This window comes from Egretta garzetta, unplaced genomic scaffold, assembly GCF_000687185.1.
Source record: "Egretta garzetta isolate BGI_Z169 unplaced genomic scaffold, ASM68718v1 scaffold51, whole genome shotgun sequence".
NCBI lineage: Eukaryota > Metazoa > Chordata > Aves > Pelecaniformes > Ardeidae > Egretta > Egretta garzetta.
In genome coordinates this window covers 2,152,620-2,166,812 of record NW_009258549.1, presented here as the reverse complement: position 1 = coordinate 2,166,812, position 14,193 = coordinate 2,152,620, and the positions used below count along the sequence as shown (strand labels likewise).

At 53.7% G+C, this 14,193-nt stretch overlaps 1 protein-coding gene across 1 annotated transcript; it reads left to right on the top strand.

The window, feature by feature from the left end:
* Positions 1-2,417: 2,417 nt before the first annotated feature.
* C1QTNF6 (C1q and TNF related 6) lies at positions 2,418-11,061 on the top strand. The gene is given in 4 exon segments (XM_035903229.1): positions 2,418-2,493; positions 6,427-6,664; positions 8,280-8,471; positions 8,474-11,061. Coding segments are annotated over 3 exon segments (777 nt in total). The 5' UTR covers positions 2,418-2,493; positions 6,427-6,432; the 3' UTR covers positions 8,827-11,061.
* Positions 11,062-14,193: the final 3,132 nt, after the last annotated feature.

The window sequence follows — 14,193 nt, the reverse complement described above, 5'->3', positions numbered from 1 at the left end:
CCTGTAGTGAGGGGCCCAAAACTGAACTCAGCATTTGAGCTGCGGCCTCACCAGCGCCGAGTACAGGGGCACGATCACTGCCCTGCTCCTGCTGGCCACACTATTCCTGATACAAGCCTGGATGCCATTGGCCTTCTTGGCCACCTGGGCACACTGCTGGCTCACATTCAGGTGGCTGTCAACCAGCACCCCCAGGTCCTTTTCTTCCAGAGAGCTTTCCAGCCACTCTTCCCCAAGCCTGTAGTGTTGTGTGGGGTTGTTGTGACCAAAGTGCAGGACCGGGCGCTTGGCCTTGTTGAACCTCATACAATTGGCCTCGGCCCATTGATCCAGCCTGTCCAGGTCCCATCTCCCTGGGGGTGCATGCAGAGCCCTCTGTTAGACCCTCGGAGGCTTTGCAGCTACTGCAAGGCATCATGCAGTTGCAGCTGAGACCTGTTGCTGTGAAAAAAGCACCAAACTTTACTGTGTGGGTATCAAACAACGCCTACACCTTTGAAGCCAGTGATGCACACACTTGTGCTGGATCAAACGGCCAAGAAACATGGCAGGACTCTCACCCTGTTGGCTGGTTTTAGGACCAGGCTCAGGACGAGTGCTACCAAGAGATGGTGGAACCTCTCTGTTCCAAACCACCCTCCTGCCCCCAGGGTATCAGGGTGGTTCCCGTAGTGGGAAGCACCCATCACAGATCCAAGCGTTTCTGTGAGCTCTTAAACACCAGCTTCCTCCCTCTTGCCACAAAGTGCTGGTTTCTTTGGTGAGAAAGCTCATGGGTAACCTCTGCAGAACATTTTCTTGCCCTAACCTCGGTCCACCTTTCTCAGCACTCCCTGTGGGAGCTGGGATGCCCCCAGCAGTGATTTACTGTTGATATCTGCTCGGGGCAGGGCTAGGGGTGTGTGTAGCAGAGGAGAGCACAGGGTTAAAAACCGCTGGGTCTGCATAGGAGTGGATGGGAGGAGGAGGCATGGGATGCATTCAGACGCAGAGCGGCAGAAGGCAGCAGGCTTGGCTGAAGGTTATTTTTAAGAACTGGTTCAAACAGGCTGCAATGTCACCTGGTATCTCCCACCCAGCCAAGCTGTTGGGCTTAGATGCTCACAAGGCAGCAAAGTCTTGCTGGTTGTGGTAGGGTCGACGCTTGTAGTCACACACCAGAGTTTGGGGTGGATACTGGCACAGTTTCTTGTCTCGGTGGTCTTGCAGGCAGGTTCACAAGGCGGGGGCAAGAGATGGGCCACGCAAGCTGGAAAAGCTCCCTGTGGGGAGGGGGGGCAGCCTGGGTGATGGGCCCTTAGCTGCAAGGCATCTCCAACTGGCGTGGGCTGTCAGCCAGCCTCTGATCCAGTGTTCAGCTGTGCCTGGCAGACACGCGGTGCCTCGGGCTAGCTGTGGGGGCAGTGGGGAGTGGGAGACAAGCTCACGCTTCCATGCTCACTGTCAGAGGCTGCCAGGTCTAGCAACAGCTTTGCTCTAGTAGTGGTGAGTACAGGTGGACGGCTCTTCCAGCTGCTCCTCAGCCACGTGGCGTTTCAGCAATGCACAGCAAAAATATGTAGCAGCTTTGCCAGGCCTTGATCTCTGTGTGAGACAGTCCAGGCTGCCGAGCAGCCCACAGCAGAAATCCCTGCTGGCTGAACTGCCCTCAAACTCGGCGGCAGCCTGCATAAAGCCAGGGAATGTGTCATTCCTGGTTGTTCCAGGCCGCACATGAGCAGAAGTTACAAGAGAAATGTAGGCACACAGCTGACATCCAGCAGGCCTGCCCGTCCTCAGAGGTGAACAGGATATTCCAAGCCAATAATTTCATACTGTGTTGGTGCTCTTGGGTAACAAGGGCTGGCTGTTACACAAGCCTCATGCACAGCCGTGGAGTCCACAGGCTGGAAAAGATTCGTCTTCCCAACCCCCTCTGCAGCCTGGCCGGAGATGATCAGCGATCTCCATGCGCTGCTGTTACAGGGTAACCTGGGGGCATCCCGAAGTACCAAAGCATAAAACCTCACTGCCACCTTTCTGTCTCTCAGGTGTCGCCCTCCTCATTTGCAGGTAGGAAAGGCAAGTTGAAGGGACCCAGCCATAGCCAGGCAGTGATGGAGAAGAGCTGAGCACCGAGCAGTGCTGCCCATCGCTTCCCAGATCCTGAAACACGTGTGAGCTCTCCTTCCGAGGGCAGCAACGGCAGTAGCCAAAAGCCTGAACTTTGCTTCCAGAAGGAATCAGCTGTTGAGCTGAGCAAATCATGATGCTGTGCGGGGTGGGTGGAAGGAGGGAGGGAGAGCCAAGCCTGACATGGGCCGGAGCAAGGGGGGGAGGCACTGCAAAGGCCTGGGAGGCAGGATGGAAAAGACAGTAATTACAGAAGAACACTTGGTGAGCATCTGGCTGGAGTCAGCTGGGCCCCGCCAGCCCTCCCTCCCCGCGCCACTAACCAGGAGCAGCTGAGGACAGGGATAACCCAGCACGGGACCCCTCCGGAGGGGAGCGGAGGTAAGGGGTCCTCCGCTTCCCCTCCCGGCTTGCCGATGCTCTTGGAGAGTTGGGGGCGGAGGGGTGGGGAAAGGGAAAGCTGCTGTGGAGGAGGAGAAGCAGCCAGGAAGGGGAAGAGAATGGGTTGTTTCTCTGCCTCTTGGTGTGGATGGTACCTGTGCTGTGGAGGTTTTGGTGAGGGAGGAGCCATGAAGGGTGAGTGTGTGGGTGTTTGTGGGTGGATGTGAGTTTGTGTGTATGCGTAGCAGGGCAGGGGATCCGCGTGTGCAGAAGGGAAGCTGAGCTGTACACAGAGAGTGGGAACGGGAGGAAATATCAGAGTAATTTCCTTCCTTCTATACCTGTGTAGAGAGGGTTAATAGGATGGAGATAGGATGGAGGCAGTCACTGGGGGACAGCCAGGCTTTATCCCCCTACTTTGCCCTGGCGGGGGGGTTTTCAGGAGAACGGAGGAAATGTAGAAGGAGGATGAAGCAGCTGCTTTTGAGCAGGGATTGTTGCAGGCCAATCCGGCCAGAGCTTCCCTGGGCTGCCTCCAAGGCAGAGTGCGCGATGAGGGCGAGGGAAGATTCTTGAGCACACAAGGTGCCTTCAGGCTTGGGTTACCCTTAAAAGCGTGTCTGGCACAGGGTCATTGGATAGCATTCTCAAAACTCCTGTCTTTGAGCGCTTGGCCATACAAGCCAAAAACCTCCTGCAAATGTGGCTGCCCTGGCAAAATGTTGCTGGTATAGCTGGTTCCCTTCAGTGAGCGGGGTGATATTACCCTGGCAAAAGAGTTTTAACTGGCATGAACTGCTGCCCAACTGGGAGATGCCACCAGTACACGGCTTTGTCTGCTGGCTCCCCGTGGGTCCCTATTCAGCTCAGACAAGACATTAAATACAAAGTCCTGCTCACTGCCCACTGTGGGCTGTTCTTGCAGTCAGACGAGAAAAAGGCAAAGGCCCCAGCTGATGAGGTCCTCCATGAAGAACATTTGCTTGGTTGCAAGCAACTCAGGAGTGCAGATGGAAAGGCGGGATGGAAATGAGGGCAGTGGCCTTCTCTGCTACCTGTTCCCCTTGGAACGATAGAGGAGGCCAGGCATAAGGCAGAGAGCTGCAAAAGGGGGTAATGTCATGCTTGGAAACAAGCCAGGCAAGAAAACTTGAGGGAGCAAGCCACTGGAATAGCTTTGATGGGACAGAGAGGAACTTTGCCTTCACTGTCAGTCTCCAAGTTTTCATGCACCCCAGAAAATTGATTGGCTTTCAGCAATAGTACTGTCAGCTGCCGAAACCCCCACCAGGATGATATTACCCCAGCAGGGAGGAGAAGACAACACAACTGATCACAAAAACTCGCTTCTGTCAGCTGGCAAGGCTCCATTAGCAACTAGTGTTGCCCTAACCCTTCCGCCTCTCATTTTCCAAAAGGGGAAACTGAGGCACAGGCAGATGTGGGAGACTTGCAGTGGGCCTCATTGCATGTCAGTGCTGGAGCCCAGCTAGGAACTCACAAGTACAGCAATGGATTTCTTGGTCCTCTTCCCGCTGCGGCTGGGAGGCATGTTCGCTCCATGTTCATTGAGCTCCAGGCTGACAGGCAGCCTGAGAATATCTCCAGGCCTCCCAGCCCCCCTTCCTCCCTTCCCCCCAGCTTGCAGCACATATTTTCCCAGCATTTTCCGCTTGCTTCTCCAGTGGTGCTGGGGTCCTGCCAAACGCCAGCCACTCTCTGGGAAGTGGGGCCTCCCATTCCCAAACCAAACAAACGGGAGAAGGAAAACAAAACAAAAAAAAAGTCCAAGCACACGTAGGCATGCACAAAACCCTTTCCCCCTCAGAAACCTTGGAACCTTCTCCAGCTTCTCTCAGAAACTGCAGGAGGCACAGTGCTGACTTGGCACTTCTGGCCCCTGCAGAAGAAAGCTATTGCCCATCCTTCCTTCAGCCTCCCAAAGATACGTATGTGCACCCCCACTGAGTATATGTTCCCAAGTCTGGTTTGCTGCAGGGTAAGACCCCCAAAATCCTCTTCCCAATTGATTCTGCAGTGTAAGGAAAGTCATGTCTGTGTCCCCCTGCACTCCTCCTCCCCCAAAAATGCCCTCATTCCCAGGTTCTGGTGCAACCACACAGCGCTTACACCAACAGCACAAGCACGTCAGCTCGGCGCCAGGCTGGGGGCAAAGATCACGGCCAGGGTTTGCTCCAGATCCTCAGCTTTGCTGGCAGGCAGCTCCCCGCAGCGGGGCTGTGCTTCAAGCCAGGCACACCCCTCCCATGCAAACTCCTCAGCCCAGGACCTGACCGGGGGACATGACCAGGGGATGACACGTGCCAGAGTGCAAGGCTTGGGGCTCTGCCCAGGGAGAGGGGATGACCAGAGAGGGAAAAAAGTGATACCTCTCCCCGCTGGCAGATGAGCCTGCTAGAAATATCATTCCTGGGCGAGAGGCTGCAGTGACGGGCAGAAGAAACAGTGTGGGAGAGAATGGAAGATGAACAAGTTTGGGGACTAAGAGTAGGACCGGCACAGCTGGGGAGAGAGCAGGGCCAGCCAGGTTAAGGGCTAATGCATGGGACAAGGGAGTGAACGCAGAGTCCCAAACCATCCCACCTGAAGGAAAGCCTGTCTCTTGCACCAACGCACCCCACCTTATCCATCCTGAGATGCTCAGGGTGGGACGCTGCCTGCTGCCTACCCACCCTCTGCACAGCGTGCACCCTGAGCTGCCTGCATTTTGCCGACCAGGTCTAGGCTGTTTGGAAGCAAAAGGGAGGAGAAAAAAAAAAAAATAAGGAAAAGGCTCTACCTAGGAAAGAGTTAAAAGGCGTCGAAACCCAAGCCGGTTTGCAATGGAGAGCGCCCAAAGCCAGGGAGGGAAAGGGAGGGAGAGGAGAGGGGAGGGAGCAGGTCCAAGCCCAGCTTGCGCACCCAGTCAGCACTCAGCAGTGCCTGTGCCAAGACCCAGCTTTCTTAAAGCCATGGGCCCCGGGGGCCGGCTTTGCAGGCGGAGGGGAGCCGGAGAGCAGGGGCTGGGAAGCAGAGAGGGGAGCCCTCAGCCTCCGGGGTGAGCTGCCACGCCGCACTGGGGTGCAGGCAGAGGGAAGGGGGGCAGAGGCTGGGAGAGGGGCTTTCTCAGCTTGTTTGCATGTCTGTCTTTCGTAAGCGTGCTTCCCCGCAGGCTGCCTGCTCCAAGCTTCGCTTCCTTCACCCTCTGCAGCCAAGCAGCTCCCCTCTGGTCTGCCTGCAAAGGCCTGGCACTGCCCGCTGCGCTCGGAGGAGCCCACCGTCCCTTTGGGAAGGTGCTGGGGTTTGTCTGAGGGCACAACTGAGCAATGGAGGGAGGGGGCTGAAGCACAAGGAGGGATGGGATTTGGTGGGGGGAAGGAGGGGACTGAAGTTAAGCTCCCAGCCCACAGGAGAGGGGGCTTCTCTGCAGAGAGATGTGGGTCAGTCTCCGGCTGGGACAGGGGAATTGTTGGGATAGACTCCCGTAAAGAGTCGATACCTAGCGCCTGGATGGCTGGAGAAGTTTTTAACAGCCCTCCCCACAGATTCAGCAGCCTACCAGAGCATGCTTTTGCTAAAGGAGCTGTGTGGTTTGCCATGTCACCTTCCTCTATCCCAGCTTGGGGACTGAATCTTCTAGTGGCTCCAGGGATTTGCCTAGGGAGGGTCAAGCCTTCTTCTAGGGTTAGCACCTATAGTTTCCATTGGTCTGGGCAGAAGGGCGTGGGGCATCCTCCTGGGCTATGCGGTTGCTACTCAAAAATTGCAGCCTTGAACCTCCAGGGACTTCAAGCGTGTAAACTCCCTCCACAGGACAATGCCATTTCATCCCACCCCTGGCTCCAGCCACAGAAAAATGTTTTGTGGTGATCTCTGCTCCAGTCACCATGTCCTTCTTATACCTCACTCTGGCGCGTCCTCATATCTTCCCAGGTCACCATGGACATAATTTACCTGCGCACACCGCTGGCCTTCCTTCTTCTCCCTCTTGTTGTGCTTGGGGCACCCACCGATGAACCCAATCTCACAGAACCAGCCCCTGGTGCTTGCAAACGCTGTTGTGACCCACTGGACTCCTCCACAGATGCCTCATTGCCCCCTCCCAGCCGCCATCACTTGCCCTACCCGATGCCGGAGGTCCGTCCCTTTATCAACATCACCATACTGAAGGGTAAGTACCCATCTTGGCCCCAAGATGCCAAGGCCTGCTCAGTGTCCGGTGGCACTGTGGTGGAGGTGACAGCTGGGTTGCTGGCATGCTGGTTATGCTAACAGCTTGCCAGATGCCATCCTGAAGGGTACGTGCCCACACACACCCTGCCCAGGGTTTGGATGTTTTGTGCTGTGATCAAAAGTAGCCTGGGGCGGGGGGGAAGTCAGTGCATGTCCGTGCTGTGACCTCTGTGTCTCAGGATGGTGCCTGCTACCAGCTCTTCCTCCCTGCTAGAACAGGAGTGGCAGTGGTAGCCTCTTGCCAACCTTCCTTGCCTCAGACTTTCTACAGAGTCCTGTAGTGCTGGAGGGAAGGAACAGTCTCTACCCAGCTGCAAAATAAGCAGGTTTGGAGGGTAGGCATTGGCACCCGGGAAGGCCACGGGGAAACCTTCTCCAGCTCTGTGGGTCACATGCATTTTGGAGCAGGAGGAGGGCAAGGGAGGCAGCAGCTATTTGCAAGCAGCTCCAGGCTAACTGGCAGTGACCCCTAGCTCGTTCCACCCTGCTGTGGCTGGCTTGGCTAACAGGAAAAGGCTCCCTGTTTTAGATCAGCTCCTCCCTTCAGGGCTCCCCTTTTAGCCTTTGCTGCGGGCAAAAGCCTGTTCCCTGCTGGATCCTGCTCCACTCGCTTATTGTTGCTCTGTGGTTCCTCTGGGCTAGCTGGGCAGATGTTCCCCCTTCCCTGCCCAGTCTGGAAATAGCTGCAATCCATCAAAGCTCAGAAGTGTGTCTGGGGTAGACAGAGGCCTGGACTAGAGTGGGATGTTGCAGGGGGACCTGCGATACCATGCAGGGGATGGAGAGGAGGCACAAGGCACGATTTTGGGATGCTGTCACTTGTGCTGGAGGCTGCTCTGACCCCCATCTCTTTGCTCTGTACACAAAGTATGTTCTGGTGCTGCTCTTTCTCTGTATTGATGCCTGCCCAAGTGTGTGACAGGCAACGCACAAACCCCAGGGTAGAACTGCAGTATTAATTATACAGGATGCCCAAAGGATGCTGGTATCATCAAAGTACCAGCCCTCTAACTTGCACTGCACCATCTGCCAAGTCCGGCTTGGAGCTTTTCCCTCTGACCCACCTCATTGTCCCTCCCTAGTCATATTCTCCCACAGGCATTAGCATGTCTTCTCCTTCTCCAGCCTACAAGAACAGTGTGCATGCTATGTGGATAATTGGGTCATAGGAGAGGTGTGTAGGAGGGCAGGGGTTGTGGTGGAGGGAAAGGAGTGTGGAGGAGGAAGAAGAGGTCAAGAGCCCCAGTGGTACTTTGCACTGCTGGGCTTCGTCTCAGGCAAAAGCCTCCTAAGGACAGGTCCTAGTGCCTCCGGCAAGACCATATCATGTGGTGAGGAGGGGGTCTGTAAGACAAGAGACTCCAGTTGCACACAGAGCTCTGCTAGCTCCTTACCCATGAAGCACAATCATATTGTGACCCTCAGGAGTGTTTCTTCTTCTTGCATTGCCCCATCCTTGGGCGATCCTCTGCCTCCTCATTAGGCCCTCACCGCCACTTCCACTTCTCCCTCTGGTATCACACAGGAGCTGTGTCCTCTGCTTCCTCTTGTAGGAGAGAAAGGAGACCGTGGAGAGCCTGGGATGCCAGGGAAATGGGGCAAAGAAGGACCACGAGGTGAGCGGGGTGCCCAGGGCCAGAAAGGCAGTAAAGGACAGATGGGCACAGCAGGAGAGCCCTGCAAGCATCAGTATGCTGCATTCTCCGTGGGCCGCAAGAAAGCACTGCACAGCAGTGAGGGCTTCCAGGTCTATCAAGCATGACCGTCTTCGTCAACCTCTACAGCCACTTTGACATGTTCAATGGCAAATTCTACTGCTATGTAGGTGGACTTTACTATTTCAGCCTCAACGTCCACACCTGGAACTTCAAGGAGACCTACATGCACATCATGCGCAATGAAGAAGAGGCAGTCATCTTATATGCCCAACCCAGCGACCGCAGCATCATGCAGAGCCAGAGCCTCATGCTGGAGCTTCAGGAAAACGATGAGATCTGGGTGAGGCTCTACAAGCGGGAGCGGGAGAATGCCATTTACAGTGATGATGTTGATGTGTACATCACCTTCAATGGGTACCTGGTCAAGCCCAGCCTTGACTAACTGCCTCACCTCCTCCTTGGGGCCTCTTTGGCCTTTTCCTTCTTCCTCTCTCTCTCTCTTTACTGCCCGCAACCACTGCAAATCACTTGGAAATGGGCCTGTCAAGTCTCAGGCATTGAGTGTGAAACTTGCCGCACTGGCTCCCACCTCACGCTCTCTTGTAGCCAGGCCTGTATCTGTCCACTTACAGTGTGACACTACCATCTCTCACCCCCTCACCTCATGACCCCAACTTAGGTTATTGGCTTCTTCTAAATCTGCCAGCAAACTGTGCCTGGCATTTAGGGTCGTAGAGCAGGAGGAAAGCTAAAATGCCACTCCTGGCGATGTGTCCCTCCTTGGGGCTTCATACACAAAGGAATCCTGTAGAAAGGGCTAGAAAGTCCCCACTGCCCAGGTGCATCCTGGCTCCTCTCCGTCCCAACAAGACACGCCAGTTTTGCAGCCTGCAACATGGCCTTATTGTCATCTCTTACACCTGTAGTCTGGAGAGAGGCCTGGGGTCTGATGGCCTCTTGTAGCACAAGGAAGATGTAGGAGCAGTGAGAGACGATACTGTCTTTCCCAAAAGGGGACCATTAGCCTTTCTGAAGTATGCCATTGGCTTTCCTTAGACACCCTTCTGGGTCACAGAGTCCAGGCTGGCTGTAAAATCTAGGCCTGGTGGGATTGTCCTCCTCTGTGCCAGCTCCAGCTCTTCGAAGAGACGAAGGGCCAGACACTCAGCCAGACCCTTCAGAGGCATCTGTCGAATCAGTAGAGGCCACCACTCTGTTCCCACTAGGGATCACAAGTACAGGACAAGAGAGACAACCCTACCAAACCTCCCTCCCAAACTTCCCCTGGGGTGCTACTCGGTCTCAGTTCCCCAGCTGTGGGAAGCTCGTCCAGACAGTGAGCCCGAATCTGCTCTCTTCTTTGGCAGAGGTGCACCCATGCCATTCCATTGATATCAGCAGTCATCCCTAACACTTGCTGATGTGAGGGGAGAGACCAGCCCTGGCTCCTATGTGCCATTACGTTGTCCTCCTGAAGGTGGTTCTCCCACATTGGTGTTGAGGGAACTGCTCTTTTAGGACCCGAGCTGGAGGTTGTAAGGGCAATTGCAGTTAAATCAGTTCCAAATCTGGACAGTTTGGCACCTCTTTGCCTCTGTGATGGACAAGAGATAGCGGTGAGACTACAGCACCTCACCCAGGCTTAAAAGCTTTCCTGCCACGTGCTCTGTGCCCTTTTCTCTTCAAAGCAACCAAGAAAAGTGTGTGGCTAAAACAAACCCTCGCTCTTCTTGTCCGGTTGGAGATGTCGCAGTGAGAAAGGCATGCCAGCGGCAGGGTTTTCTAGTACCACTTGTACTGGTCTCACACTGCTCTCACTCACGTCCCTCTGGGATTGCTACGGTCCTAGGGGGAGCAGGTGAGCCTGCCTCAGCACTTTGAGAAACCTACTTCCACATGTTGTGACCCTCCCGTAAACAGCAGTGCCAGGAGTTGTCCCTTTTTTGAGTCTCAGGACAGGATAAACGGGAGAAACTGTATTTCTCCTCTGCCCATCACTGATAATTAAGTCTTCTGACTTACCTGGCTTCTGCGGTCTCATGGTTAGCCATGGTCTCTGCCTATAGCACCTGGGACTAGCAGAGCTTTCCCATAGGAGGTACACATCATTATACAGGACTAATAGATTATACAGCCCGGGATGTGGCAAAGGCACAAGAACCCAGGCTAAATAGTAAAAACTGAACTTGAGAGAATTGCAGGACATTTTCTCTCTTGCCCTGTTTATTGACTCTCCCTGCTTTGCTAAGGAAGCTGTACAGACTAGAATGAGTTTCAGGCACTTTCTGCCCTGGATCCTCCCCAACACTGTCACTGAGGCAATGGGTGTAAAGTCAAGGTTTCACTGAGGCAAAGCTTGGTTTTCCCCAGGGAAACATGTAATGATGGGATCATAGGAACTAAAGGAGACTGTGAGTTTCTCCCCCTCCCTTGGCAGGTCAAGCGTGTGTTGCATTGCCCAGAGATGCAATTTCAGGCAGTAGAGAGGAAGCAGCATGCTGGAGGTGATGCTCAGGACCAAATCCCTTTCTCTCTTCCTCAACAGGCTGCAAACCCAGATATTGTCTATTTACAGGGTATAGTGCCCCTGTGTCTCCCTGAAGAGAAGCAAGCCTCTCTAGCACTGAATATCTCCAGATATCTTCCTCCTTTTATATTTGGTGTTCGAATGCCAGTGACAGACCTCACGTGCTACCCATGAGCAGCCAGTTGGTGCCTGATGCGCATGGGAGAGGAGGGCAGGGGGACCAAAGGGTACGTTTAACAGGCTTCTTGGTGCTAAACAAGATGGCAATCCCATGGTGCTAAATCAGATTTCAGGAGTACTGGGTGTTTTCTGGAAGGTGTAGTAGGCTGAGTTGCAATGTACTGTGGAATTAATGGTGCTTTATGTTACAAAACCAAACAAACTCCAAGAACTTTTGTATATATATTTTTTTTCAGTGGTATTAAACTTTTTTCCCTGGTTGTTTTGCACTTAGATCTGCATTTCCCTCCCAAACTATTCCTTATAGCTGTGGTTATTGTCAAATAGTGCAATAGAAAAGACACTGACCTGAGAGAGATGGGTGAAAAATCTAACTCAGGTCTGAAACTTCCCTGGGCAATCCCTGGCGATCTTCTCTCTGTTTTCTTTGTGGAGAACCATAACTTTAAAGCTATTTACTACTTTGACACATCTAATTATGACAACCCTCTCCTCTCTGATGGGAAAGCTTTAAGCAAATTCAAGGAGGGATTCTTCAGAAATTACCCGAAAAAACAGGACCACACAATGGGTTGTAGGCTTAGGCTTGAATTCTGTTGAGGAAGGCTGGGCTAATGCTGGACTCCTCTTAAGGGGGATCAGACCCTGTATCTTGTGAAATTTTTAGCACATCCTTCCATCAGGTGCTTAGTAAGGATGTGTGCTGTCTCTTTTCCCTGTGGTGTTTCTCTTTTCTCTGCCAGGAGGCAAAAGCTGGGAAGTACAGACGTAAGAGGGACGTTAAACTGTTGACTAGACACTTGTGCTTGCTAACAGTGAGGTGTGTGGCAGTTCCAGAGTTAAGCTGGACACACATTTTTGGAAGACCTGTGTGTGATGGGAAAGCTTGACGTTCACGTCAGAGGTGGAAAGACAAGTGGAGATTGCCCATAAAGTTGGGGAAAATGGGGAGACATGAGAGGGGAGTGGAGACTTGGAGGCTTGAGTGGAAGATCTAGGAGGGGTAGGGTCCTAAGGACAAGCAGATGCCTATTGAGGTCTCAGTGCAGGTCAAAGAGGTAAGGGTTTTTTTTTTTTGTCCTGCTGAAGTGGAGGAATGGAAAAGAAAACAAGAGGAGATGCCCGTATATTAGTTTAATTTATCTTCACACAGCTTCTTCTGTGGTTTGGCATGTGCCAGACGCTTCGTTTGGCAAGGGATGGAAAACATAATCATATGCATCCTCACAGGCCTCTTTGGTCCTGTGTCAGGCCCAGAGTGAGGGCTATATATATATCCTAGTAAGCGCAACTCTGTCAGATTGGAAGTCCAGCCTTCTTCAGATTGTTTATTTACTTCTGAGGGAGCAGATAGAAACGTGTCCTCAGGAAGTGGAGGGGTTGCACTTGTGCATGTTCCTGGCCCCTTGAGGTGAGATGCTGGTAGATTGGAGGTGCCTTTGTCACACTTAGAAAAGGTGAGGAGTGAGGGTGGTGGGAGGAGCAGAAATGTGTAGCTAGACATTCTAGAAAAGTCTTCTATGATTCAGTCCTTCAGCCTGCCTACTTGGAGAAGAAATCATAGAATCACAGAATCATTTAGGTTGGAAAAGACCTTTAAGATCATCAAGTCCAATCCTTAACCTAACACTGCCACCCTACCACTAAACCATGTCCCTAAGCACCTCGTCTACCCATCTTTTAAATACCTTCAGGGATGAGGACTCGACCACTTCCCTGGGCAGCCCGTTCCAATGCTTGACAACCCTTTTGGTGAAGAAATTTTTCCTAATGTCCAACCTAAACCTGCCCTGGTGCAACTTGAGGCCATTTCCCCTTGTCCTGTTGCCCATTATCTGGGAGAAGAGCCCAACACCCACCTCACTGCAACCTCCTTTCAGGTAGCTGTAGAGAGGACTAAGGTCCCCCCTCAGCCTCCTTTTCTCCAGACTAAACAACCCCAGTTCCCTCAGCCGCTCCTCATAAGACTTGTGCTCCAGACCCTTCACCAGCTTCGTCTCCTCTGGACATGTTCCATGATGCTAAGGGGTAACAAACCCCCCATTGGTTGCTGAGCAAATACTCGTCCATGCAAATACCTTGGAGAAGAGACCAACAGCCACCTCGCTACACCCTCCTTTCAGGTAGTTGTAGAGGACCTGAAGAGTCTCTTCAGCCCCATCCCATGGGGCTAAGATGCATGCATGACAAATGGAGTCTGCAGCCAGTGCCACCCATCACACCGTGGTGCCCAGCTGGGGAGTTGCCATAGGTGAGGCAAAGCGGACCCTGCAATGCTGTTGAAGGAACAAGGACTAGGCTGGGTCAGACCAAGCCTGCTCCCCTGCCAGTGGGTGCAGCCATGCCCCGATGGCCATGAGACCTCCAGTTGCCTCATTCACCCCAGGACTGTGTCCTTTTCCATGCAACGGGGCTGCCCTGTGCTGTCTGAGCCTGGGGTTGGTGACAGCCAGCACCTCTTCCCTTGGGCAAAGCCCGAAGCATGCCCTGGAGTGGGCAGCTACAGCACTACCCCTGGGGCCGTGCCTCTCTTTTTCTCCGGAAAGACAGCTCCAAGCTCTGCAGCACAGGTCTCTGCGGCTGCGTCTCAGGCTTGTTCAAGGTACGTGCCAAGGGGTTCGCCCTTTAAACTGGCTTCCTGCGGGTTTGTGGTCTTGCAGGTATGAAAAGAGGAGGAGTGGAAGAGGAGGTAAAGGGCAGGATATGGTGCTGCTGTCTCTGGGGAAGGAACTGCATGTCGGGGCCAGCTCAGGAGAAGCTGAAGGCCCTGTGATAGCTCCTTGCCCTGTGATAGCAGTGGGAAAGGGTGGGAGAGAATCAGGGCAAGAAAAGGGGTATAAAAAGAGACCTTTGACCCAAAGCTGCAGGGGGGGCAGGGGTGCAGCATGGCAGGACCTGGCTCTGCAGCTCCTCTGACCTTTTGTCAAGCACCCTGGACAAAGCAGATGCCAGCAGAGCACGTGTGCATGCCATGCCATTCCTGTGCACGGCAGCTGGATGCCATCAGCGGGTCAAACCCGCCCCAGATCCTCTCTCTCTCACCTTCCCTTTCCCATTGCTGGCTGGGAGCTGCCACTGGGCCCACCGGGCCGGGGGCCGGGC